The 27367-nt window shown below is 30.0% G+C and overlaps 1 protein-coding gene across 10 annotated transcripts in view; it reads right to left on the bottom strand.

Annotated features, from left to right (window-relative positions):
• Positions 1–9381: 9381 nt before the first annotated feature.
• Positions 9382–27367, bottom strand: part of LOC126762574 (formin-binding protein 1-like) — a 166169-nt gene continuing 148183 nt past the window's right edge. Inside the window, exons 5-13 of one of the 10 annotated variants that reach the window (XM_050479432.1) lie at positions 21730–21874; positions 21369–21659; positions 21122–21300; positions 20870–21044; positions 16123–16158; positions 12869–13218; positions 12716–12790; positions 9894–10057; positions 9382–9823 (exon numbers count right to left, since the gene is read on the bottom strand). In XM_050479432.1, the coding sequence (XP_050335389.1) occupies positions 9660–9823; positions 9894–10057; positions 12716–12790; positions 12869–13218; positions 16123–16158; positions 20870–21044; positions 21122–21300; positions 21369–21659; positions 21730–21874 (1579 nt within the window). In that variant the 3' untranslated portion in view covers positions 9382–9659. Of the gene's footprint in view, positions 9824–9893; positions 10061–12655; positions 12791–12868; positions 13219–16122; positions 16159–20869; positions 21045–21121; positions 21301–21368; positions 21660–21729; positions 21875–27367 lie in introns of all 10 variants that reach the window. The other 9 variants (XM_050479431.1, XM_050479428.1, XM_050479427.1 and 6 more) reach the window with 9 other exon arrangements.

Raw genomic sequence — 27367 nt, forward strand, 5'->3', positions numbered from 1 at the left:
TTACAGAAATACAATATTTATTCTGAAATGGTGTGAAATATTTGAAGTTGCTTTCATCCTTACCGATGCTTCTTCTCCTTTACTGGCGTAGACCCCGCTTACCAGAAATATGCGGAGTTAACATGTCGTTTCTAATTTTCGCTATTTGACGCCAGTTGTAGATACCAAGAGCAGCCAGGTCCTTCTCCAACGGAGTGGAGGTCTTCCTCTTCCACCAGCGTGTACTGAATTTCAAACCTTCAAAGCTCATCGCTCCGTCGACTGCGGTACTCACCGTTGCCAAAGAGCAAAGAACCATAAATCTTCCGCAAAATCTTTCTTTCTAACACTCCTAAGGTTGTTTCATTAGATGATACCATTGTCCATGCCTCCGCACCATACAAGTCTTGGTCTTTGTTCGTCGAGATAAATATTGTGCACAAGTTTTTTTGGGATTTCTGCTTTATCACGAACACTAGAATTTGAGTGGCCCAAGACATTCAGCGAAAGTCGCGAAGTCATCAAAAACTTGCCACATGCGTGTCGTCCAACCTTTATTCCCCAAGGGACCGGAGCTCTCGAAGGAGTCATATTTTCCAAAATGTGATATTTCGAACATTTATTTAAACGTTGTCATTATCAATAAATGAACGTTTTTTCGTTTTTGTAGATTGTTATGAAAAAATCAGAAAAGCTATTGCCGTCTTGGTCTTTGGCCATCTGATACTTGGTGACTTTAATACGCACTACGATCTTTGGCACTCCTGCTTGTCAAACGATCCTAGGGGAATGCAGCTGACGGAACAGATAGGCGTTTTGAAACTCTGAAGTAGGACGGAGATGGAGAAGATACAAACTTGTAAAAATACCGCACTCCGGACAGTTACGAGATGCCTCCTGGTGTCTCCCAACCAGCACATACACAGAGAGATCCGCATGCTGCCTGTAAGAGCATAACACCCTCCTCTTTAAGCAGTTTTTGCTCGGATGTTTTCGAAGAACCGCGTTCTAGACACATCAACAGAACATTCTTCCAGTACATACAACAATATACCGACAAAATTTCGGTCGCGATTAACTTTCGATAGGCATTGAACGCCATTCGCAATGGAGATAATAACACTTGCACTGACTTCCTCCCAGTGAATGTCCACTTAGAGTCCAAATGCCACCAATCGCAGAACAAGATCTCGAGTTGCCGCGTGAATCAAGAGTGACTCTAACGCAGCTTCGTTCTGGGTGCAGTAGCAGGATAAACTCCTACTTATACAAAATAGACCTCAACTTATGTCCTGCATGAAACGAGTTACCGAACGATACTAATCCCATCTTTGCTGGGACTCCGATTAAGTAACTTCGCTGACAGCTAACCTGTTACTTTCCGCCGAACCGGTAGATAATCACTAGAACAACAACAAGGCGCGCAATATTACATCCACCTTGTGGTGTCCACACGCTGAATTTGATTGAAGTCAACTCAGATGAATGCTGTCCTCAAGCTATAGCTTCTTTTACTGTCGTTTTGTTTTAATACAAAGTGGTCTGCTAGAATCCGTCAAGGCATTTGCGAAAAATCTTCCCTGATTGATAAGCGATTTGAAAAAATGTTAAACCTCATTTTTACGGCAGAAACTCGTCGAGACGTTGATGGCATTTGTAAATAGTTGAGCAGATTTGTGTGCATTTTGGTGACCTCCATATGGTTTAAAATCTTACAGTCAACGAAATGAAAAGGAAACAACAGCCTCGGACGAGAGATCCACCTTCTGAAGCCGACCATGACAAACAAACGCATTAAGGATTTCGATTTAAGAGCATGCACCTGGAATGTCCGGTCCCGCAGCCCAGCTGCTTGATGTCCTCGTAAAAATAAAAGCTGACATCACCGCCGACCACAAAGTGCCTTGTGGCATTATGTGTGCTTGGCGACTTTAATGCCAGGATGGGCAAAGAAGGTATCTTAGAAACAACAGTCGGTAAATTCAGCCTCCATGATGAAAGATTCGCAAATGGGTTGAGATTAATCGACTTCGCCGGGGCCGGAAATATGGTTATCTGTAGTACTAGATTCCAGCATAGAAAAATTCACCAAGCTACCTGGCTGTCTCCGAATCGAAAAGCCACCCACCAGATCGATCATGTTGTGATAGACGGAAGTTACATCTCCAGTGTTTTGGACGTGCGTACACTCCGAGGTCCTAACATTGACTCCGACCACTATCTTGTTGTAGCCAAGATACGCACACGCCTCTGTGCAGCAAAAAACGCACGTCAACAAACACAAGGAAGGTTCGACGTCGAGAAGTTGCAATCACAACAGACAGCCGAACGATTTTCTACTCGACTTGCACTCCTGCTCTCTGAAAGCACTCGTCAACAATTTGGTATAAGGGAACTGTGGGACGGCTTTTTAAGCTCTTTAGGCACAGCGGCAAACGAAACCATTGGTGTTCTGAAAAGGCAAAAAATCAGCTGGTAGGATGAGGAGTGGTTCTACAAGAGAATGATCCGGTCTTGAAACCTTCTATTAGTCGCTGCATCTTTTCGTAGAATTTTCTAGCATTACCCCTGTCGGAAATCTTTTAAAACTTGGTATACGTGTTCCTTGGGGAAAAAGTGGGGACGAGTTCGTAGATGGGCGTAATCGGTTCACTGCCACATCTACAAAACGCCATTTAACGAAAATCTATAAAGTGTAATAACTAAACACCAAATTAGGACTATAATTATGCGAAGGGGTCCCTGTGAGCTAAAAATTACAAAAAAGAAATCTAAGAGCTTAAATGTACCTATCTCCTAATGTCCAAATTCGCTCAGAACCACTGACACCGTAAAATTGATAAAAGCAGGTGATAAGCCCGCTCATTTGACAGTTAAAAGTTCGTTTAAAAACAAAAAAAGGCTATGTATTCGTCGAAAAGCCATATCTCACAATGTTGCCTTGACTTTTCTATATTCTAATTTTAAATTCCATCTCATTCCTTCACCTTCCAAAATGCAAATCAAGCACCAGTGAATGTATCGGGGTAAAACTTCTCAACAATAGGTCCTTTAAAGGAGGCCAACTTATGACCAAAACGTGTCCAAATCGAAGCTAAACTAATCAAGTACCCAGATACCAAATATGTGGATCAAAGTTCCAATTGCGAACATTTTATCGAAAATATAGGTGAATCTGTGATATTTAGTTGAAATTTTGAGAGAATTCTTTCCTGATAGTAGTACGTCTGTGTGTTAAAAATAGGTTGAATCGGGTTTTGAGCTTCCGGGTGACTTTATATATATTGGCCAACATGTGAGTTATCTTAATGAATATTAGAGAGCCTGTTTTCTAATAACGGCTCTTCTTTGTGCTTAGAATAAATAAAATCGAGTGAAAACTTGCCCTGAAGTTACTTCTCTGGCCTTAATCATTGAAAGTATGAAATGTGCGGTTATACCCGAGCAAAGCCCCTCTTAACATGTTATAAAAAAGTGAATTGAATTAAAAATAAATGTGTTCTTGTATTTGTAATTTAAGCAAATTCACAACAATTTTTGTGAACAAATTAAAGTCTAGGCTTTTAAAGGATTTTTGTTACAGACGGACCAGTTCCACTGTGAGCAACTGTATTTAAGGGGGTATTCTGGTCTAGAAGCATGAATTTCAGGTAATTTTTAAATTTTGACTATCCATTTTTTTATTAATTATTTGTTAATTTTAGAAGAGTACAGAAAAAATTAAAAACTAAAAAAAGTAAAAAATTTCAAAAATTATGAGCTGACGAAGTGGGGGGTCTCTAAAAATTTCCACGTGACCATACCCATGATTTCAACCCTCCTAGTTATCTGAAACCAAAATAAAAAAGATTATTAATCTAGAATAATGTCGCAATAGCCGGAATTACGGAAAAGTGGGAAACAATTTTTTTCACAAATTGGCGATTGCCTGAAAAAAAAGTTTTTTGGATCACTTTTTCTGACTATTTCGAATTTTTTAAAAATAATAAAAATAAAAATTTGGGGATGGGGCTAGTTCCAACCATAGACAAGCCTATAAAGAAGACTCTATAAAAATTTCAAGTAAATCGATCCAGTAGAACCTGAGAAATCGTGGGTATCGTTCCGAAAAAGGCAGTTTTGAGAAAAACGCATTTAAAGTTTAGGAGACAATTCTAGTGAACACGGACGCCACGTCACAAAATCGGCTGTATCTCCGAAAATAAGTCGAATTTTGAAAAATCCTTCCAAGGTCATACTTTTGAAAGTCTAAATTTTCAAGATATGCAAAAAAAATCGATTTTTTTCAAAATCCCAGACAAGAATACCCCCTTAAATTACGAAATAAAAATGCTTAGCTGTTTCTTTTTGCTTAATTTTTTTTTCTTTTTATTTACTTTATTTATTCACCTTATTTTTTTCTGCACACTCAGTGTAACTGCAATGCATATGAGAGCGTATGCACTTTTCTATAATGGGCAAGCGCACAGTAGAGCACAACACGCTCCAAGTGTGTTGTTGTTGTGGCAAATTTCAATACAATTTCGTCATTCGATTTTATTAATATTTATTTTCATCATTTTCTTACCGTATAATATATATATAATAATATATTATATGCATATACATATATACTATACATATATGTGTGTATGTATAGGTGATAAATTTCAAATTTCATTTCAATTAAAAATTTTGGAATTTTATGCTTTTCCGCTCACACTGTTGCGCGCTACGCTCGCCACTGCGCCTACGACTTGACTGCGTCTACCAAACATTTTACCGTTAAACGCGCGCTCTTTAATAGTTTACATTCGTTTAAATATGTATATATATATATATATATATATGTTATATATATGTATGTTTTCAATATATATATATATATAGTTGTATATTATGTTTACTTATAAAAAAATGGTATTTCATAGATCAATAATATTAGTTAATAATTTCGCTTGTTGCACACGAACGACAAGCCACACCCATCAGTGGGGCTGAACTTAGGCTTATTTTGCGTAATATTTATAATTAAATTAGGTGCGAACGTAAAGCGTGGCGCGCATGCGCACTGAAGACACACAAGAGCATAAGCATAAATAACCGTTACTTCCTGACGTACAAAAAAATCATAACTTAAATGCTAATTAAACTTAATTACATACATACTTAAACGTTTTATAGTACAAATTATGGTAAATTATACACTCTCTTTACTTTCTTTACTTTTTACAGTTATACACTTGCGTTCATTTGTAGTTTTGTAGTGGAAACTTGTGGCGCGGGTTTGGGGCTGCTTATGTATGTATGTATATAAATTACAGATGTGGTGGAGACATTTTCAAGTGTATTTTTGCAGGTGTTTCTTATTAGGTCTGACTTATGTACTTATATGTTTATAGTTATATAATTATTTACTGTTATTTCATTCATTTAACTGCGCTGCTGATTTATCTAACTGTTCTATATTTGTTTGCTAGTTACTTTCCGCTAAATTAGTGTAAAAATTACATAGGGTTTAACAGAGAATTTAAGCGCTTTCCGATTAACATAGCAGAGCATAGTAATAATAATACATACAAACATAACTTGCTTTGCTTTTGAGCTAGTGCTTATGCTAGCGCTTTGTTGTTGTTAGTTTTGTTATGTTTTCGCTTTGTTTCATATATATTTCACAACATATTTTTTGCTTTGTTTAAACTAAACTCACTTACAGTTAGTTACAAATGCTTATATACTCGCATATATGTACATATGCATACATATACATTTATATTAATATAATTACGAAAAATAAGGCGCAAATTAGAAGCTAACTTATGTCACTAATAATAAATGATTATTACATATTTACTTATTTAGCTTTAAAGGAAACTGTACAAAAGCTCGCTAAAGAGATATAACGGAAATCATCAACGAGAAATTATTAAGTTAGAAATTAAAAATTAAAGCAAAGAAAATATGAAAAATTAATGCTGCATTTTATACTATCAAATTAAATAGAAAAGAATCCTAATAACCAAAACAAATTATAATTAGAAGTTAAAAATAATATAATTAAAAGTTAAAAAAAATTATAAAAATTAACAAAATTATAATAATAATTAAAAAAAAAAATTAATGACATTTAAAAATAATATTAAATAAAATATTGTTTTATTTTATCAAAAATATTTTATTCAAAAATATAAAAAAATTTAATAAATTATAAAAAAATAAGACAATTAAAATTAATCAAAATAATTGAAGACCAAAAATTATAAAAAAAATTACAATTTTAATTAAGAAATAAAAATAAAAATTAAGAAAATATTTTAAAAAATTTAATACAATTCTTTAATTAAACAAAAAAATTTAATTTAAAAAAAATTGAAAAATTAAAACCAAATATTTAAAAAAAATTGTAAACGAAACCATTTCGATTCAAAAATATAAAAAAAAAAAAATAAGACAATTAAAATTAATCAAAATAATTGAAAACCAAAAATTATAAAAAAATTACAATTTTAATTAAGAAATAAAAATAAAAAATAAAAAATGTTAAAATAAAAATTAATACAATTAATTAATTAGGTAAAAAATTTAATTAAAATAAGTGAATTGAAAAATTTAATTAAAAAAAATTGAAAAATTATATACATTATAGATACATATTTAAAAAAAAAAATTAAGCAAAACCATTTTGATTAAAAAATATTTTAAAAATGTAATCAAAAATTTTTAATTAATAAAATTAAAATAAAAATAATTAAAAAATGTTTAATCAAAAACATTTTAGTTAAAAATATTAAAAAAAAAATTAAGAAAATTAAAGTTAATCAAAAAATTACAATTTTAATAACAAAAAAATGCATTACAATTGATTAATTAAAAAAAAACAAAAATTTTAATTAAAAAGTGGAAAAAATATTAAAAAAAATTGAATACAATTAATTAATTAAATTAAAATATTAAATTTTTTATTAAAAAAAAAGAAATAAAAAAATATTTTTAAGAAATGTTCAATCAAAAATACATACATATGTGTGTTGATTAACAAATATTTAAAAATTTAAAATAATCAAAAAAAAATGTATTAAAATAATTGAAAATCCAAGAATAGAAAAAAAAAATTTTAATTAACAAAATGCAAACAAAAATTAATTAAAGTGTTTAATCAAATTTATTTTAATGAAAAAATATTAATTAAGAAATTTAATATTAATCTAATTATTTGAAAACCAAAAATATAAAAATTGCGATTTTGATGAAAAAAGTTAAATACAATTAGCGAAAAAAAAATTGAATTAAAAAATAAAAAAATATAGATTTTGTTAAAAATATTTTGATTAAAAAATTAATCAAAAAATAAAAATTTATTAAAATAATAGAAAATCCAAAAATATAAAAAAAAAATAATTTTAATTAATTAAAAAAAGTGAAATCTCTCATAAGTGGACTTTGGCGAGACCAGCCTTTCTGTCCGGCTAATGGACATAAAAACGTAAACATCATAACTGAGCGTCCCTTTAATAGTGCTTAGAAACTTAGAAACTGAAATACTAACACTTTAAATGAAAAACCAGAAAAAAATTAATTAAAGTAATTGCAAATCAAAAAACTTAAATTAAAATTTTTCACTAAAATTAAAAAAACATAAAACATATAAAATATAAAAAAATTAAAAAAATTAAAAAAAACTATTTTATTAAAAAATAAAAAAAATCTTTTTATAAAAAAAAATATTTCTACTAAAATTAAAAAAAGAAAATTTTAAAAATTATTTTATTAAAAAATAAAATATTTTTATTCCAAATTAAAAACAAATATTTTGTTAAAAAACAATTTCTACAAAACTTAAAAAAAATAAAAAAAAATATTTTAATAAAAAATTAAAAATAAATAAAAAAATATTTTATTAACAAATTAAAAAACAAAAAAAATTTAAAAATTAAAAAACAATGTTTTTATTCCAAATTAAAAAAATATATATTTTATTAAAAAAAAAATATTTCTACAAAAACTTAAAAAAATAAAAAAAAAAAATATTTTATTAAAAAATTAAAAAACAAAAAAATTTTGAAAATTAAAAAATATATATAAAAATTTATATATTAAAAATAATATTTTTATTAGAAATTAAAAAAAAAATTAAAAATCACTAATAAATAAAATTGAGCTAAAAATCAATTAGCAAAAAAATTAAGAATAAAAAATTATATTTTTTTCCGGTTTCCCTGCATTTTTCTTAGCACGGTGGAGGCAGCGTATAATTAAATTTCAGCATTTCAATATTTTAATAGAATTAATTAGTATGTTCATTTTACGTTTTTATTATTATTTTACTTGCCATTGGTTTAGTTTATGATGTGTAAGAGTATGTATGAAGTGATGCATTTTATATATTTATTTTTTTCAAATAATTCAATGCTTTTTTACGGCATATTTGCATTATTTATAATAAATTGATAGTGTTTTGTATGATTGTGTTGCTGGTGCTTAGTAGAGGTTGCGCTTTATAGTTTTAAATATTTTGCATTTGATTTAAGTTATTTATTTTTTATTGTAATATATATTTTTTTGTATTTGCTTGCTTAGAGAGAGATCTGTTAGTGAGTTTTTGACAATAATTTACAATTAAATTTTAATTTTTTTTAATTTGCTGCGTGAAAGCGTGCAATTTCTTACATATTTTGATATATAATTAATATGTATGTATGTATGTATATAATAACAGTTGTGGCTGTGACTGTGGTGGCGAAAAATGAAAAAATGCATTAAAATAAAAATACAATTTCATATTATCTACGCAAACGCATTTACAAAACACTGCCTAGTAGAGCGGCATATCCCCCTTTAAGTCAACCATTTGCCCCGCTGACCCCACTTAACAAATCTTTTTTCTTTGTTTATGTTTTCTTTGCAGTTTTGCACATTTCTGCAATTTTTTTTATATATTTTTTTCATTTATACAATTACAATAGAGTTGTATCACTGTCTGTAATAATTTCTTTCTCACAGCATTTTAAATTAGTTTTAATTATTTTTCTATATAAACATTACGAAAAATTTAAAATGAAAAAAATTATGAATAATAATCGTACATAATGAAAAGCAATTCACAATACTTGGTTATCAATTATTTCGCGCTTAAGTTACGCCCTCTCTCTCTCTTTCGCTATCGCTCACTTGCGCTCAAAGTCAGCAAATCGAATTTGGTCATTTTGGAATCGAAACGTTTTGGGACACATACACATTTACATAGTTTGCTAGACAACACTGCTGTGTTGTTGCTCGAAATAGTCAATAGTCGGTGTGCTGCTTGTGGAACTGCTCGGCTCGGCGCCGTCGACAGCTTTGTTGCTTTTATAAATGAATGCCATGCTCTCAACCAAATGTATGTATGGACTATGATTGTTTGATTGTTGTTGGAGCATGTGGAAGTTCGGTTAGTAAGTCACTTTTTTTACACAGAGCATATTTATACATTAGAAACAGCAAATCAGAACTCGCCAATAATTCAAGGAGTGGAAATTTTCAAAAAATAAAAATTAAAAATGAAAAACACAAAACTAAAAGTGCCAAATTTCAACATTAAGTAATAACAAACTAACTAAATCAACTCTTTTCGTACTTAAATTAAGGCAAATTAATTAAGTATTAATAATTAAAAAATAATTAATTAAAAAAAAAGTTGATCTTTAAACAATTATATAAACGACTTATGCATACAGTGTACATTCAATATAACTAGTCGGCACAAATCCCTCATCCCAGCCGTTCGCGGCGTTGGCACGGCGCACGCGCGTCCAACCGTCGCCCTGATCGATCTCAATGACTTGCAGTTCTTCGCCCTCAATCATCGGTATGCTGCCTTCGCTGGTCGCTAAGGGCAGCAAATATAGAAACAAATTAATAAAATTGCAAGCTACATAGTTATTTATAACGGTGCTCACCTTCGAAGGGGTAGAGCGCTCGACACGTGCCCAGTGGCTGCAGCACCTCGATCTCCGCTCCATCGTAGTCGTCCTCGCCGATGGCGTTCTCGTTCGCACTACCCTGTCCTGAACCCGGCAGTGAGGTGTGCGACGTACCCAAACCGCTTTCGGGACTAGCCGAACTGCTGATTTTGTAGCCGCGCATGCAAAAGAGGAAATTTGTGTAGCATTTCGTATGATTGGTAATGGTGTATTGGTTTTGATTTGACGCAGCAAACAAGCGAACAATGAAGTGCCAAAAAATGATATGAAATAAAAGAGAACACAACGAAACGAATATTTCGTTTGCAATTTAAAACGAATGCTTATGGTTAAACTTAGTTACTAATTTGATAATGTTTTTGAATTTTCGAATTTTAGAAAATGTGGCAAATCGGGTTATTTTGAGCACGAAAATTTAATAAAATGAAATGAATAATTACACGAGTGAAAAATTTGATGGAAAAATGGTGTTACAACATACATTGACATATACAATAATGCGGAGGGGAAGGTCATTGACAAAATATACTGTGGGCAAAAATAGTAAGACTTTTTAATTTAAATTTTGCTCATAATATATAAGTATAGAGTATAAGTGATAACAATTACAGGAAGTTATGAAGGAAAGTGACTTAGAAATATTTTTGCTTATATCTCAAGAAAATAATAATGAAATAATGAGCAAGTATATACGAAATATATATATATATGTATATTAATTTATGATTTTATTTTTAATTTTTAGCATGGTTTTTACAGTACCGATTTGGCTTAATTTTAGTTGTTGTTATAATGGCAAGAATCATAGTTTTGTTAATCAGATTTCTTTTCATTTCTCAAGTCATAAAATCGAGGTACAAAATCAAGAAAAATTACAAAAATATTACCGGAAGCCGGGTTGTGACTTTTTTCATTGAATAAATTTTGATTTAAACAGTATATTTACAAATTTTAATTCTAATTTTGCTAAATTGTAAATTTTTAGACCAAAATTTTGGGATATATGTATGTAAATGCAAATCAGAATCAAAATTTTAATTTAATTTGAAATTTGAAAATTTAAATTATATTTTATTTATTTAATTTGAAATTTTTTTGGTAATAATTTGAAAATTAAAAAAATAATTTGTAATTTTAATTAATTTTAATAATTGGAAAATTAAATTTTTAATAATTGGAAAGTTAGAAAATAATTTGGAAATAAAAATTTTATTTTAATTAAAAATTTAATTAGAATTAAATTTAAAATTAATTTAATTTGAAAATTTTTTGGTAATAATTTGAAAATTAAAAAATAATTTGAAATTTAATTAATTTTAATAATTTGAAAATTAAATTTTTAATAATTGGAAAATTAGAAAATAATCTGGAAATCAAAATTTAGATTTAATTAAAAATTTAACTATAATTAAAAATTTAATTTCAACACATTCATTTGTAATAATTGGAAAAGTAGAAAATAATCTGGAAATCAAAATTTAAAATTAATTTAATTTGAAAATTTTTTGGTAATAATTTGAAAATTAAAAAATAATTTGAAATTTTAATTAATTTTAATAATTTGAAAATTAAATTTTTAATAATTGGAAAATTAGAAAATAATTTGGAAATCAAAATTTAATTTTAATTAAAAATTTAATTATAATTAAAAATTTAACTATAATTAAAAATTTAATTTAATTTGAAAATTTGTTGGTAGAAATTTGAAAATAAAAAAATAATTTGAAATTTTAATTAATTTAAATAATTTGAAAATTTAATTTTTAATCCAAAATTACAATTGATAAAGTGCAAATAGTATGAAAGCCCAAGTTTCTCGAGCACTGCTCTAGAGTATTGAATGTGTTGATTTTCTGCGAACTCTAGTTCAGATTAGTAGAGCACGAAGTATGCACTAGTAAAAAATGTTAATTCAAAAACAATTTTATTTTTTAATTATAAACATGAATAAAAAATCTTTTTATTTTCCTATAGGGTCTTTGGTATTAACATTTTTTCCACTCCAGTATTTGGGAATTTATTTTCAGCTTTTCTATTGGCTATTTGGCATGATAAATTTTTGAGAATTATTATTTTTTAATTAATATTTTCTGGATTACAAAACAAAAACAAATATTTTCGGCGTTACTTTAATTATTTTTTAATACATTTTTTAATACATTACGTGCAACCCTGTCCTTTTAAATTGTTTACACGAAAATTAATCTAAATAAAGCGTTTCAATGGATTGCTTCCAAAGAAATTGGGGCCCATTTAGTTAGTATAACCGGAACTCATACCAGTTTGTGTGCCATTTTGACTTTGGGCACAAATACTCTAAAAACCGGGTATACATAGAAGTTCCACGATGTGTGTAGAATTCAATGCTAATACAACAACAACAGTGCATAGTTTTAATATTTAGTGGGAAAATATAGGCCACAACCAAAATCTGGACAACAATTATGATTAAAATAAATTTAGAAAAAATATATAAAATCTTAGTCAATACGATAAAAAAAATGAGTGAATAAAATAAGACGAGGTAAATGTGTAAACGCGCATTTGGCGGGGGATATCTGTGTGCGTAGCAATAAATACAAAACATTGAAATGAGGATGGGCAAAGAAAGTTGTGAAAACGAATGAAACCAATAAACAAAGGGTATGAAACGGTTAATTAAATTAGCATGGATGAAGTGAATTGGCAAATGATCTAAAGCTAATTTTTTTTTCTTCAACATAGACTTATGAGTGTACCCGTTATTGTTATTATTATGCCCATTTTGTATTTGCGCCACATTATCCTCAGAACCTGACCTGCTTAAGCTGCCACCGTCATCGGCATGATCGTCGCCATCATCGTTGTGATCTTCGGCACTGCCATTGGAATGTCTGCAAAGCAAGTTACATATTTATATAAATATATATATGTAAGTACTAGAGAGAGATAGAAAATTTTTTGGCACTCACCTCGATGTTCGGTGTCCATTCTGCATGAGTATGCGACTCGCTTGCGGACTATTACTGGCCAGCGGCATTTGATTCGCACTCTCCAAATAGCCTTGGAACTTCTTCAAATCCATGCGTAACTTTTCCATTTTGTGCTCGGACTCATTCAGCTGTCCTTCGACTGTCATCGGATTGCCCAACGATGAGTTCGACTCATAGACCATCTTCATTTTCATGAGACCATCACGTGTGGCCACCTCTTGATTGAGTTTATGCTGCAGTTCGGCAATTTTAGCTTGTAGCTTCTTGCGCCGTTGACTCGGTGGTAAATCGCTGAAATCTTCCTTTTGGCCGTCCGCCGTTAGGGAGTTCTATGTGCGGAGGAAATAAGGTGAACGGTAAAGAAAAATTACATAGGGTTGATAAAATGGTGGGCAATGCGTACATACAGACATACTATAGCTATTTCAGCCACATAACGAGGTGATAAGTGCGTAAGTGGCGTTTTAATAGGTACAATATACAATATAACTGGTGTTTTAAACAGAAAAAGCATGAGAAAAATACGAACGAACACTAAACAATGGTGTACAAACGAAACGAGACAAATAAATAAAAACGGCTCTTCTCTTGGACATCATTCGGTGGTGTTGGTTATGATGTTGGTATGAGGTGGTCATTGGTTTTTGGTTTAATAAATAAAAACAATGTGAAATTATTTCAAGAAAACACGTTTAAAGAAAAAAAAATTTCGAATTTTTTTCGAAAAATTGTTTTCTCCAACATTAGTTCTGTCTAATTAAAAAAAAAAAAAAACAAAAACACATCAAAAGCATATTTTCATAAAAACAATTCAAACGCTTTTTCTATAAAGAGAAAGAACGCTCAAAAATTCTTTCTCCAGAAGTTAATATACATACATATGTATGTACATACATACATAAAAATAAATAATAAAATTGAAAAAAAAAAAATATTTAAAGAACATTTTCTTCAAAATCATTTTTATACTGTAAAATATATTTTATATTTTTTACGAATTTTGAAAAAAATGTTCACCTAATTTTGTTATCAATTTTATTTCTCTACTATATAACTACCAAAAACAAAAAACCAAAAAAAATAGAAAAAATAAGTTACAACCATTTCTCTCAACATAAAACAATTTCAAAATTATTTTGAGATACAAATAACATTGTATAAATACAGGTAAATATAAAAATTGTCTTTACTTTGAAATTTTTTTATGCTATAATTGTTTTAATACAATTTATGTTTTTGAATTTTCAATATTTAAAAATTTTAAAAAAATAACTAAAAACCATTTCTCTAAAAATAAAAAAAATAAATACATAAACCCTTTTCAGAAGTAAATTATGAAAAAAATTAATTATTAAAAAAAAAACAAATTATAAAAAAAACTTAAATTAGAACAATGTTTTGTTCAAAACAATTTTTTTACTCTGAAATCAAAAAAAAAAATGTACTCTACAACTTTTACTCTAAATTCTATAAAAAAATAAAAAAATATTATTAAAAAAAATATTTAAAAAAATATTTTAAAAAAATATTTAAAAAATATTTAAAAAAAATTAAAAAAAATTTAAAAAAATTTAAAAAAATAAAAAACGAATACAAAAAACAAAAATAATTATAAAAAACGCTTTTTTCACAAAAAATTTTATTCTAAAATTAAAATTTTTTTAGTGCATATTTTTTTCATTTCTTAAGAATTTAATATTTTTATAAAAAAAAAAAACAAATTAATCATAAAAAACTTATACAAAAAATAAATTAATTATACAAAAAAATTAAAAAAGACTAAATTTGCACAATGTTTTCTTCACACATATTTTTACTCTGAAATTATAAAAATTATTCTAAAAATTTTGCTCTGAATTTTTTTCAATAATTTTCTTTTTGTTTCACTTTAACTAAAAAAAATTTTTTTTTTCAAAAATATTTCAAAATTATTTCTCTAAAAATAAAAAAACAACAAAAAAATTACAGAAGTTAGTAAAAAAAACTTATAAACAAAAAAAAAATAAAATAGAAAAAATTTTTTTCTTTACTCAAAAAATTTTCTTTAAATATTTTTTCCAACAAAATATTATTTATTCAGAAATTATTTATAAATAATTTGTTTCAGATTTTTTTTCAAAAATAAAAATTTTTGCTTAAACACATACAAACATTATTTAAAAAAATTACACCTACAGATAATGTATGAGATTGTAAATAAATAATGAAAAAAAAAAAACAAATTATAGCAAAAATAAAAATTATTAAAAACTTAAGTTTGAACAATGTTTCCTTCAAAAAAACATTTGAACTCTGAAATTAAAAAAAATCTAAATATTATTTTTTTATTTTTATTCATTTTTTTTTTTGCTGCAGATTTGTTTAATTTTTTTTTTTAATTGTCTATAACTCAAAAATAATTTTTTTGAAAAAAAAAATCTCAAAACCATTTCTCTAAAAGTCAACAAACAACTAAAGCATTCCATTCCAGAACTTAACATAAAAAACTGATATTGAACAAAATAAATTTGAAAAAAAACTTTCTACTTTATCAAAAAAAAATTCTTTAAAATTCGTTTTTCTTTAAATAATTTTTTCAACAAAAATTTATTTATTCAGTAATTTTTTTTACTCAAAAAATTTTGCTTCTAAGTTATTTTTCAAAAAAGATTTTTTGACTAAAAAGACGTGCAAAAATTATTTTAAAAACAAATTGCGCCTACAGCTATGCTCAAAAAAATTTTGAATTAAAATATATAAAAAAATATGTGCTTTTTTTCTAGAAATAGTGTTAAGAATGCGTGCGTGAGTCTATAATTCGTATATAAAGCGTTTTGCAAAGAAAAATGGAAAATAAAACGCAAATTGGAAGAAATGGGTGTAAAAGAATAGTGAAAAGCCTGAAAAAATAAGTTTTTCTTTTCGGCCTTGTTAAACTTCGTGCTTTTTAGTGACAGTGTAAGTTTAGATGTGTGTGTGTGTGTGTTAGGTGTTGAAAAGTGTTAAGTGTGGTTTAATAAAATTACAACAAACGTGATTGTGGCATTAAGAGCAAAAACAGTTACTTAGTTGTAATTAAAGATTTTAGTTTTTTGTTAAAATTATTTCTATTTTTTTGCAAAATTAGTTTTTATTAATAAATTTCAACACGCTTAAGAGTAGTAGTGGTAGTGAAGTATTATTGCTAAGTATTTAGTTAATTAGAGTACAAATAGTGGCAGTAGTTAGAAAAAGCAGCGTAAAATCATTCATACCTTCATGGTGATACAGGCTTCATAAATCTTCTGTGGCTATTGACAGATAATTTTTTGAAATTGTATCACATTGTTATGCATATATTTGGTTTTTGTTACATTTGTTTAATATTTTCGGTTGTTTCGGTTTCGAATTTTTTGTTTTTGTTTTTCAAACAAATTTTCAATAATTTTCGTAAGCGTACGTTGTGTGTGTGGCGGTGGTGGTTTCGATACGCAATGTGGTGTTATGGTGGTTATTTTTTGTTGTAGTTGTTGTTGTTTGTAGTGTATGTTGTTGTAGTTGATACAAAAGTGAGTGTAAATTCAAAAATTTGTGTTTAGTAAAAAGTAAGAAAATATTAATTTTGGTTTTGCATAGTAAAAAAGTTGTTTTTTTTTGTTTTTGTTGCATACATAGTTGTACAGACATATAAACGTTTTGCAAGAAACATTTTGACAAAAATAAAATAAAGCCGCATTCATGGAAGAAGACAACAGTGTCAAAATAATACAAGTGTGTTGAAGAAGAGAGAGGGGAAAGAAAAAATATAACGGTAGATATTATATTGCAATATGTTGTTTATAGCTTATTTAATTATTATAAATTGATTGCGATTTAGATTAACTAGGCCTGTACTAAAAACTGTATCAAAGGTTTAGAAGGTGATATTTGCTTTATCATTAATACTAAGGACTCGTAATTGAAGAAAACATATACCTTAATTACTATTTGAACTGACTTTTATCAATTTTTAATTGGTTGAAATTAAATTGCAACTAGTACTGATACAACCAGAAACAAACTAGTAGCTGCAGGACCAGTTGGTATTATAATTTATTATCTATTTTTTTTTCTTTGTACGCCATAATTTTCTTTTTTAATTTTGGTTGAAATGCCTGATATTAAATTGTAACTAGTACTGATTCAACCATATGCAAACTAGTTACTGCAGGACCAGTTGGGATTATAATTTTGTAAACTTATTTTTTTACGTTGTCACCATATTTTTTTTTTTTTTAATAATTTTTGGTTGAAATAAATTGCAATCAGTACTGCTAAACAAACTAGTTACTTTAGGTCCAGTTGGAATTATAATTTTGTAAATTTATTTTTTACTTTGTCACCAAAATTTTTTTTATTAAAACAAGAGGCATGAAAAAACGTTACCTACGGTTGCACCGAAGCTAAAATACCCTACACAAGTATAACATCTCTTACAGGAACTTGATTTTGATCGATCAATTTGTATGGCAGCTATATGTTATAGTGGTCCGATCTGAACAGTTTCTTCGGAAACTGTAGCACTGCCTTGGGCAATACTCCATGCTAGATATACGTGAAGATATCACGTCAAATACAAAAGTTTTCCATACAAGGTCTGGATTTTGGTGGATCAGTTTGGATGGCAGTCATAGGTTATATTCGAATTCTTGGAGAGCAAAGCACGTGTGCAAGGTTTCAGATCGATAACTCAAAAACTGAGGCACTAGTACGAGCATATACAGACAGACGGACATAGCTAAATCAACTCAGCTCGGCACGGCACCCTATATATTTTATAGGGTCTCCAAAGTTTCTTTCTGAGACAACAAACTTCGTGGCAAACTTAATGTATCAAGAATAAATAAGAAATAGAATTTATGCATTGAAAAGTAAGGCAAACTTATTTGGTATTTTATAAAATTTATAAAATATTTTGTGAGGTTATAAACAATTGTTTTCTCTGGATTTAAGAAAAACTATAAAAAAAAGTAATAATAATAATATTAAAAAGCCAATTCTAGTCTAATTGCGAAGCTTTAAGCTCTAAAACAGCCAATTATATAATAGATCAAAGCCTCTGAAATATCTTAATTTCTAAAACATAGTCGTTCATAACATTATATTATAAAATACAATTCCAATATATTTTTTTATAAAACAGTCTTACAAATTTCAGTTACAGCACTTAACTTAAACAAAAACAACAACAAACAGTAAAAAAAACAACAAACAGTTTAAAAAACAACACGTAAATATTAAAAAAGCGCCGTCCAACCAAAAAACAACAAATTATTACAAACAAAAAACATTAAATGAAGGAAGTGTTTTGAAATTTGTTTATGAGTATGGGGATAAGGACGATTTTTGACAGTTGCAACATTGCAAAGTTAGGTGAAATGACAGTCTGCACAGAAAGTAAGCATACAGATGAAAGCTTAGCGCGATATGTTGTCGATTTTGATTGTGAATCAACTTATTTAATATCAATTAAATTATTTATTTATTTGAAAATCAAAAAAAAATTTATAAATTAAAAAAAATCAAAAAAAATTAAAAAAATTAAAAAAAAATTAAAAAAAAATTAAAAAAAAAATTAAAAAAATTAAAAAAAAAATTAAAAAAATTAAAAAAAAAATTTAAAAAAAATTAAAAAAAATTATCAATTAAAAAAAAAATTATAAATTCAAAAAAAATTTAAAAACACATTTTTGATTAAAAGAAAAATAATAATAATGTTTTTAAAAAAATATTATAAAAAAAATTTTGGAAAAAATAATTAAAAATGTAATTTTTTTAATTTTTTGACTGAAAAAATTAATTTTTTTAACAAAAAATGTATTTCCACAACAGATCGAGCTCACATTTTCAAATTGCAGCTTTGTTTAGTGACAAGTACAAGACTACATTAAACACGTACGCACACATTATGAACGCACTGTACCTACGCACATCGGGTACTTACATTCATTCGTATTCGCAACGCAAATCGTACGATAACACACATTTATGATTTGTCCAATTAATTTGCAAGTTAGACGCAAGTTTTCAGTTGCGTTATTTGTTGTTGTAGTGTACATATGAAAATTCGCGAAAGTATACCCAGTAATCCAATAGGTAATCAACACAAAAAAGGAAGAAATAGAGACATAAATACATTATGAGATACATAAGTAATGGGAAAGCATAACAACCAAAGCGTTGAGAAACCAAAAATATGTGAAGCAAAAAGAAAAGAAAAAAGAAGAAGAAAAGTCAGGTGCATAAAATATTACTAAAAGTACAATAGATGGAAATACAAAAAGGAGAGGAGAGTTTAAGCGTATTTACAAAAAACTAATGATAAATGGGATAAAACCAAGAAAAACATGAAATCCGTTACCAAAAGCGGGTGGAAATAAATGAACTGTGAGAAATGTAGTTAAAAGGGAAATTATATAATATGACTTGGCGATAGTTTTTCCGCGTTTTCGTCAAATAAAGTGGGTTTTGAAAAATTTTAATTTTTTTTCTGACTTTATAATTTTATCCTCAAGGAAAAAAAAAATAGTAAGACCTTAGTTTTGGAAAATAAATGAACAAATGAGAGAACTATGGTTTGAGAAGTACTCGAAAGCTATTTAAGGAGAGATGAGGACGTTTTTAATATTGAGCAGCGTTATCAGCTTTCTTAAGGTTTAGGTGGGGGAACAGTCCTATATACCCCGAGTATAAAACTGACTAATAGACGGCTAAAATAAGAAAAACGTGCAACCGAAGTTACAATTCCCTTCAAAAATACAAAAATTCCTTACAAGAACTTGATTTTGATTTGTATCGGCCAGTTTAATGCCAAATTTGGTAAAGATATCTCGTCAAACGAAAAAGTTGTTCATACAAGTAATAGATTCCGATCGTTCAGTTTGTACGGCAGCTTTATGCTATAGTGGTTCTATCTTAAGGATTTCTTCGGAGATTACATCATTCCCTTAGACAATAACAAATGCCAAATTTTGTGCAGATATCTCTTCAAATGAAAAAGTTGTTCATACAAGTACTTGATTCCGATCATTCAATTCGTATGGCAACTATATGCTATAGCTATCTGATCTAGCGAATTTCTTCGTGGAATGCGTTATGGCCTTAGTCATTAACCCATGGCAAATTTTGTGCAGACATCTCCTCAAATAAAATAGTTGTCCATACAAGTTATAGATTTTGATCAATAAGTTTGTATGGCAGCTATATGCTATAGTGGTCCGATATCGGCCATCTCGACAAATGAGAAGTTTCTCGGTGAGAAAAAAGAGGGTGCAAAATTTCAGCTCGATATTTCAAAACTATATACAGACAGACGATATTTATGTATCAATTTTAAGGGTCTCTGTCGTTTTCGTGAAAGTTTCAAACATCGTTGCAAACTTTTATATGGTTACTAGGCTCAGGGTATAATTAAAACCTCTCAAATAAAATGTCTTATATCAAATTTATAACTAATTACTAGAGAACAAGTAGATACTCGTTTTGGTTCAAAATGCGAATCTCTCATAGACGAAATCTTCGAGGCATATTTAGGATATTTAATGCAGAGTTCCGCATACTCAGAATTTCATATAATATACAATATATGTATATAGACCAACTTTATGTGAGCCATTAATTTAAACGAAATTTTAAAACAAAAACACATTCAAAAATGAAAACAAGACAATTATAGGACAAAATTCAACAAAAAAAAACAGGACAGATTACACACATTGGTCTAGATATAAGAAATTATATACATATACTCAACCTACAATGACTTAGATATCAGCAAAAAAAAAAAAAAACGCTACCTTCCACAAACCTTCGAACCTCCCTAATAATAAACTAACGCTATTGGCGAGGCATGTCTTTGCAAGAAATTTGCTAGGCCAATTGATTTCGATTAAAATTAGTCAAACGCTGAACACATTCTAAACATTCAGATTGGAAAAGTGTTCCGAAAATGAGTAACGTGTGCATACAACGCCGCACACTTACCTTATTGCTACCGAAGAAGCTGAAGATCGCTGTGCGCTTCTTAACGCCTTTGCTAATGGTGCCCTTGACGGTGAAATGGTTTGAAAGCACACGGGAATCTAGCGGTGAATCGGGATTCTGTTTCGACAAATCATCGAAAGGTATGTCGGTTGGTGGTGTGAAGCCCGATTGATATCTGAAAGCGTGAAAAAAAGAATTTAGATAACCATTTCTACGATATACGCTTATTTTTAAGGGCAACAGCAAAACAACCTTTCTATGACTTTGAAGGAGTCTTCCTTTTCGTTTATTGACTCGCCCGCTTTGACAATGCCCTCCATACACCGTGCAATGATGGGCGCCACCGCTGATTCGACCTCTGCTGTGCCAATGATGAATTCACGTATGCCGCCTGTGCGCTTCTCATCCAGCTCCTGTAGGCGATTGAAGACCTGTGGCACGTAAATTAGTTTTTAGGTTATATTTTTTTTGAAAATGCTTTAACGATTTAACGACATACCGTTGGCAATGCGACACCGTAGTGTTGCCTTTGTAAATTGTTTGTCTTCTGCAGTTGATTGGCATATTCGTTTTTCGCATCGTCCGATTGTTGTATTTTCGCTGTCATTATATTCTTATAGCGTTCCACTTCGGCTCGACTCAAATTCAGATCCATATCGGCTTTCTTGTGATTCTCCACGGCTTTTTCCGACTCGCGGAAAGCCTTCTCGTAGTTGCGTTTGGCACGATCGAGTGCGCCCAACTGTGCGGTGAGGGTCTGTTGTAGGGATGTGCCTTCATTGAGACATCGCTGTGAATGCATAAGTTTGAAAATTATATTCCTTTATTCAAAATATTATTTTTCGTAGCATAACGCTTACCTTTCGTTCATCTCGTAACGCTTTGGAGAGCACTTGTATGCCTTGCACGATGCGTTGCTCCAGTGATTCGGCGACTACTTCGCGCTGGCCCGCTAAGTCGTTGATTTCTTTCAGCACATTGCGAAAAGCTTGGCAGGATGAAAATCTGTTGGAGAAAAAAAAATTAAAATTATAAATTAAATGTATAAATATAAAGAAAATCGATATAAAAATTAAGTTATGAAAATATATAATTTGGTGTTAAGGGTTACTAAGTGGGCTTTAAAATTTCAAAAAATAAAATCATTATTTTTATTTTATTTTTTCTTGAAATGCTATGGTATGCCTATAATATTTTCCGAGTTTTAAGGGGGTAGTAAGGTATTTTAATTTTTTTTTTTATATTAATGTACAATTAAGATGAAAAAGGTGAAAAATCATTAAAAAATAAAAAACTCGGCAGCGTTACCTCAGGATACTTATCAACTAATCAAATCAATTTGGTTTTTTTAATTTCAGATGATCCAGTCATGAGTTATGCGGTTCAAATCAATTTTTTTTTGGAACGTCTGCGAAGATTCTCTGTCACCGGCTCATTTTTTAATATTTTTCTATGAAACTTTCACAGAATATTCTTTAAATATCATATAATTATGCTATAATTATACAAATAAATAAATATTGATTGTATCTTTAAAAAAAATTATTGAAAATATGTTTTTTTTTCGCTCGAATTAACCTTACCACCCCCTTAAGGCAATCGCAGGAGATAGAATTTCAAACTAGACCGGTCGGCTACTTCAATATTTGATCGTGTTTTCCCGAAGCATCGCTTCAAAGTCGGTTTTCTCAGAAACTAGTGATTTATTGAAATTTTTTTTTCTAAGTTTTAATGAATAATTTTCGTAATTTTAGGTCAAACAATCGCCCAACTGTGCTCGCTATTCGTCGAATTGTTAAACATTTCGAGCGTTCTCAAGAATTGGGACTGTCTCAAACAACAAACTGGCGGATTTTGAGAGAGGATTTGGGCTTGCATCCGTATAGCCATTGGACTACTGTAAACGTCGTGAATTTGCCTTGGAACAATTTGATAGCAATAACGATTTTTTTTAAGAAAATCATCTGCTCCCTGAGTGGTGCGGTAAATAAACAAAACTGTTGATTCTGGTGCGAAGAAAATCCACAAATTATTCATGAACAACGATTACATTCACCTAAAATGACAGTTTGGTGTGGTTTTTGGTCGATACTTTTTTCAAAATGAAGCTGGTGACACTGGTCACTGTCAATGGAGAGCGGTATAGATGGATGATAACCAACTTTTTACGGCCGCAATTGGAAGAAGTTGATCTTGAGAATATCCGGTTCCAACAAGACAGGAAACACAGTATGTGCAACAACCGAATTATTGCGAGAAAAGTTTGAAGATCGATTTTTTCAAGAAATTGTGACATTGAATGACCTCCAGGAAGTTGTGATTTAACACCATTAGATAACTGCTTGTGGTGTAATTTGATGTCATTGGTTTTTAGCAATAAATCAGACTTTAAGCTTTAATTAAGTCAATACATGAATAGCAGATTCAGTGAAAAAAGTACTTGAAAATTGGGTTCATCGAATTCGTTCCTGCAAAGTTGTTGCGGCCATTTGAACCGATTGTATTTCACATTAAAAGAAAAACTTTTGAATTTCCTTAACAATTAGTGTGTTTTTGTTTTTTTTAATAAGTCTTATCACTCTTATTGGAAAACCCTGTACTAGTTCGACTGCCTTCAAATATTACTATTGCAATAACTCATGTCAAACTTTTGAAAAGCACTGTATGCTGTTTGAGAAAATTTACTCGCTACTCGTCACTTATGCGCGCACATTATGCGTGTGTTGAGTATGCCATAAAAAGGCCAGAGAGTGTGGATAATGTTTTCAATTTTTACGGCTGGAACAAAGCGCATGTCAGTGAGCAGCGAGAGTGTAAACAAAGAGCGCGAGAGCATTTATTGTGGAACGTAAGTTTGCACAACAGCATTGCCACTGGCAATTTAAAAGGCAATCTTTAAATAAATACATATCTACATACAGTTGAACTCCACTAACTCGAATCACGATAATTCACAAAAAAAAACTACAATTTAGCGAGACTTCGAGTTATGGAAGGAAATTTATATGAAATTTGACTTTTATTGGCAATTCAAGAGTTCGAGTTATGGAGACCTTCGAGTTATGGAACTGTATGTAATATGGAATATAATTTATTTATTCTTAGTAACGAAACAAATATAAAAGAAGCAAGAAAAAACATAGACTTTGGTTGCACGGAAGCTAGAATATACATATCCATAATTAAATGAGTCTCCATTCAAGAACTTGATTAGGATTGATCAGTTTTTATGGTAGCTATATGCTAGAGTGGACCGATATTAACAATTTCTGGACAAAATCTTGATAGCCTGGTGTCTTCTTTTTCGGTTTCTGGTGATTGGCTGTTCATCTTATCAACTTTTTAAGGATTAATGACACCGATTATGATATTTTAAGAATAAACAAGTTTGCTTTTTAACTAATTAACACAATTAAAATTAAGTTTTTAATTTTTAAATTAAAATTTTTAAATTAATTTTTATTGTAAAGGCCGAAGATTATTTATTTATGTTCCAAAATTATATGTCGTATGACAGAAGCAGAAAACAATTTTACTTAATTTTGGTTTAAAAATGAAATAAAGGGAAATAATGGGCATCTAAATTAATTTTGAAGCTATTTGAACTTGATTACAACAAAATTTTGTGGTATCACAAAAATTTTTAACATAGTGTTAAGTGGTTAAGAGTGTGTGTCCCAGCTTAGCAAAGTTTTCAGCTTTCAAAAATGCTCTATCCAATTCACGGTAGGCCGTCGGATCAGTTCATCTCCGATTAAGGCTCGAGGGTGTGCTAATTCTGCTCGAACTATGATTTCTAAGAGATAGTCGCAACTATTCCTGCTCAGGCTGTGAAGACAAATATAAAGTTCTTATATTTTTGTGGTTTGTTCAGAATAGTGTTTAGTGTCAGGGGTGCGAGTCTTGGCTTAGCAAAGTTTTCGCCTTTCAAAAATGCTTTAACCAATCCGTTGTAGTGCGTCGGATCAGTTAACTTCAGCGCATAACATTTTAAAGATCCTTTTCTCGAAACCGTGTTTCTCAAATCGGGTGACTGAGAAACTCAGAGGCTAATACATGGCTCACTTGAATTTTTAATTTACAAGTTAGCCCCTTTGTGAAAATCAATTGCAAAAATACAAACAATCGTTCTTTTCTAGCAAGTCTTATGTAGATTAAGATCAATTTTCAGATTCAAATAACAATCATCGCTCGACATTTTTCTTGAAATGTGATGACCTAGAGTCCAACAGGCGCCACTTTGTATCAAAATGTCAATTAATTATAGACTCAAAAACATGCTCAGTAATGTTGTGGCGCCTATAGACTGACTTAGTCCGCCTTAAGACATCGTTTTTAAAGGGTTAAGAGAACAAAACATTAAATAACTCTATTTACATTAGAAATCTGAGATAAAAATATTAAAAGTGTGATTTTATATGATAGGTGTGTGTATTTGCTTAGCGAAGTTTTCCATCTTGAAATATTTTTATTTCTGATGTCTTTTGAGGCTCAGCTCACAGTATTTACTTTGAAAAGCTTTACATTTGATAATACAATTTTTTTCAACATCACTGTCAAATAAGTCATTTGATAAATATACGAGGATTGCACCGCTATCTTAGGTCTATTCAGCCCTTATGATAGGGGAAAAAGGCATAAATATATATCTAAAGGCTCGTGCTGGCTTCTGCCGACTATCGCAGTGGTCGCAAGATATTATTTTTATATTTTCGATTTATAACGCTGCTTCTGCTATTTATTCACATAAAATTATATAAATAACTGTTGCACATCGTTCTTAAGCCTTTTCGCTCTACGTTTATACCCTGCATTTCCTAAACTAGAATCGATTACTACTCAAAATCATTTCTACACCAGAGCCGTTTAAGGAAAAAATGTAATCAAATCACTCAAAAAGACGCTACAAATCATCGTGGTTGCCGCAACGTGCAAATTCCATGCAAATTATGTGCAATTTGTCACGCTTAAGCCGCTGGCAGAGAATGGCGCATTAAGTCAATCGAAATTGTGACAAGCCAACCATAAATGGAGGCACATGAAGAACGCAAAGAATTGCATAAACATTACATAAATGAGCAGCAAAGCAACGAAGAAGCGTGCGTACACACACAAGTAAGATAGGAAAATGAAGGGAAGACGCCGGTGCGTATGAGCAACATGACGTCAGCGGCCTTTAAAAAGGCAATGAATGTGTGGCATGGCGTTGGATGTGGCGCCAAGTGTACAGCAATGGCAAGTGCATATTGAAGAACACATAGCTGCATATGTAGGCACACACACACACACACATAGAGAGAGAGAAGTATGCTAACACATATGCAATTGAAGCAGCGAAACGGAACAAGTGAGTGAGTAGGCATTTTTAAAGCGTTTTGCATGCCAAAGCATTTAAGCAGCAGCATTTAAATGCCAACAACAACAAGATCAGCGACAAAAAATAATTAATTACACCTTCAATTTGATGTTTTACAAGCGAAAAAATGGATTAATTGCTGTCAAGTTTCGCAACTTTGACGAGCGTAGTTTGGCTAAAAATACGAAAACAAACGCTTATGCGCATAAAATGCAGGCGCACATACAAATATATGCTGCGTATGTGTGTTTGCGTGATTTCTCACAATTTTAATGAAATTTTACAACCGCACAAAAGTGGAATGCTTCGAGTAGCGTACGCCCACACGCTCAAGCGGCTGGGCGGCTAATTGCGTCAAAGGCGAGCCACACGCACAAACAAGCATGCGAATAAACAAATGTGCATATAGATATATGTACATACATATATATGTATGTAAATGTATATATGTATGTACATTGTATGTATGATAAAGAGGGCAAAAGAGCGGCGCATGAAATATGGAAAATATTTAAATGAAAAGCGCATATTTTTTCGCAGCCAATTCGGCGCAAAGAAAGGCCAGTGATGTTTACAAAAACAACAACCATCAGAACTTGAAGTAAATGGTCAGTGAACTAAAATGTTGCGGGAAAAATAAAATAATTCTTTCAAATTTGTAAACAACGTAAAATGCTTTTACAGTTATTTCAAAGAAATACTTAATAAAAAAATAAAATTCATTTATTACATTATTAAGCATAAACATCAAAATTAAATTTAGCAACAAATACTCTTGCAACTTGCAAAGATTAACGCAAAGATTGTGCCCAAAAAATAAGGTGACATTTGAATTTAAACTGCGCGTGTCGAAGGATTTGGAGAATTATTTTTTTTTAGGTTGGTAGTACTGTCAGTCACATTTATGTCAAAATATTCATTAGTGTTTGTGGTACGTGTCGTTTTGTGAGCTGCTAAAAGTGAGTTTTTCGTTTTTTGCGATGTCGAAATTTGTTGAGCAAAGAAATTGCATTAAATTTTGTTTACGGAATCAATTTTCTGCTGCGGCTACGTTGAGGATGGTGCAGAAAGCCTTTGGTGATGAGGCTATGTCTAAAAAAATGCTTACAAGTGGTATAGTGAGTTTCAAGCCGGCCGTGAAC

Source organism: Bactrocera neohumeralis, chromosome 6, assembly GCF_024586455.1.
Source record: "Bactrocera neohumeralis isolate Rockhampton chromosome 6, APGP_CSIRO_Bneo_wtdbg2-racon-allhic-juicebox.fasta_v2, whole genome shotgun sequence".
Lineage (NCBI taxonomy): Eukaryota > Metazoa > Arthropoda > Insecta > Diptera > Tephritidae > Bactrocera > Bactrocera neohumeralis.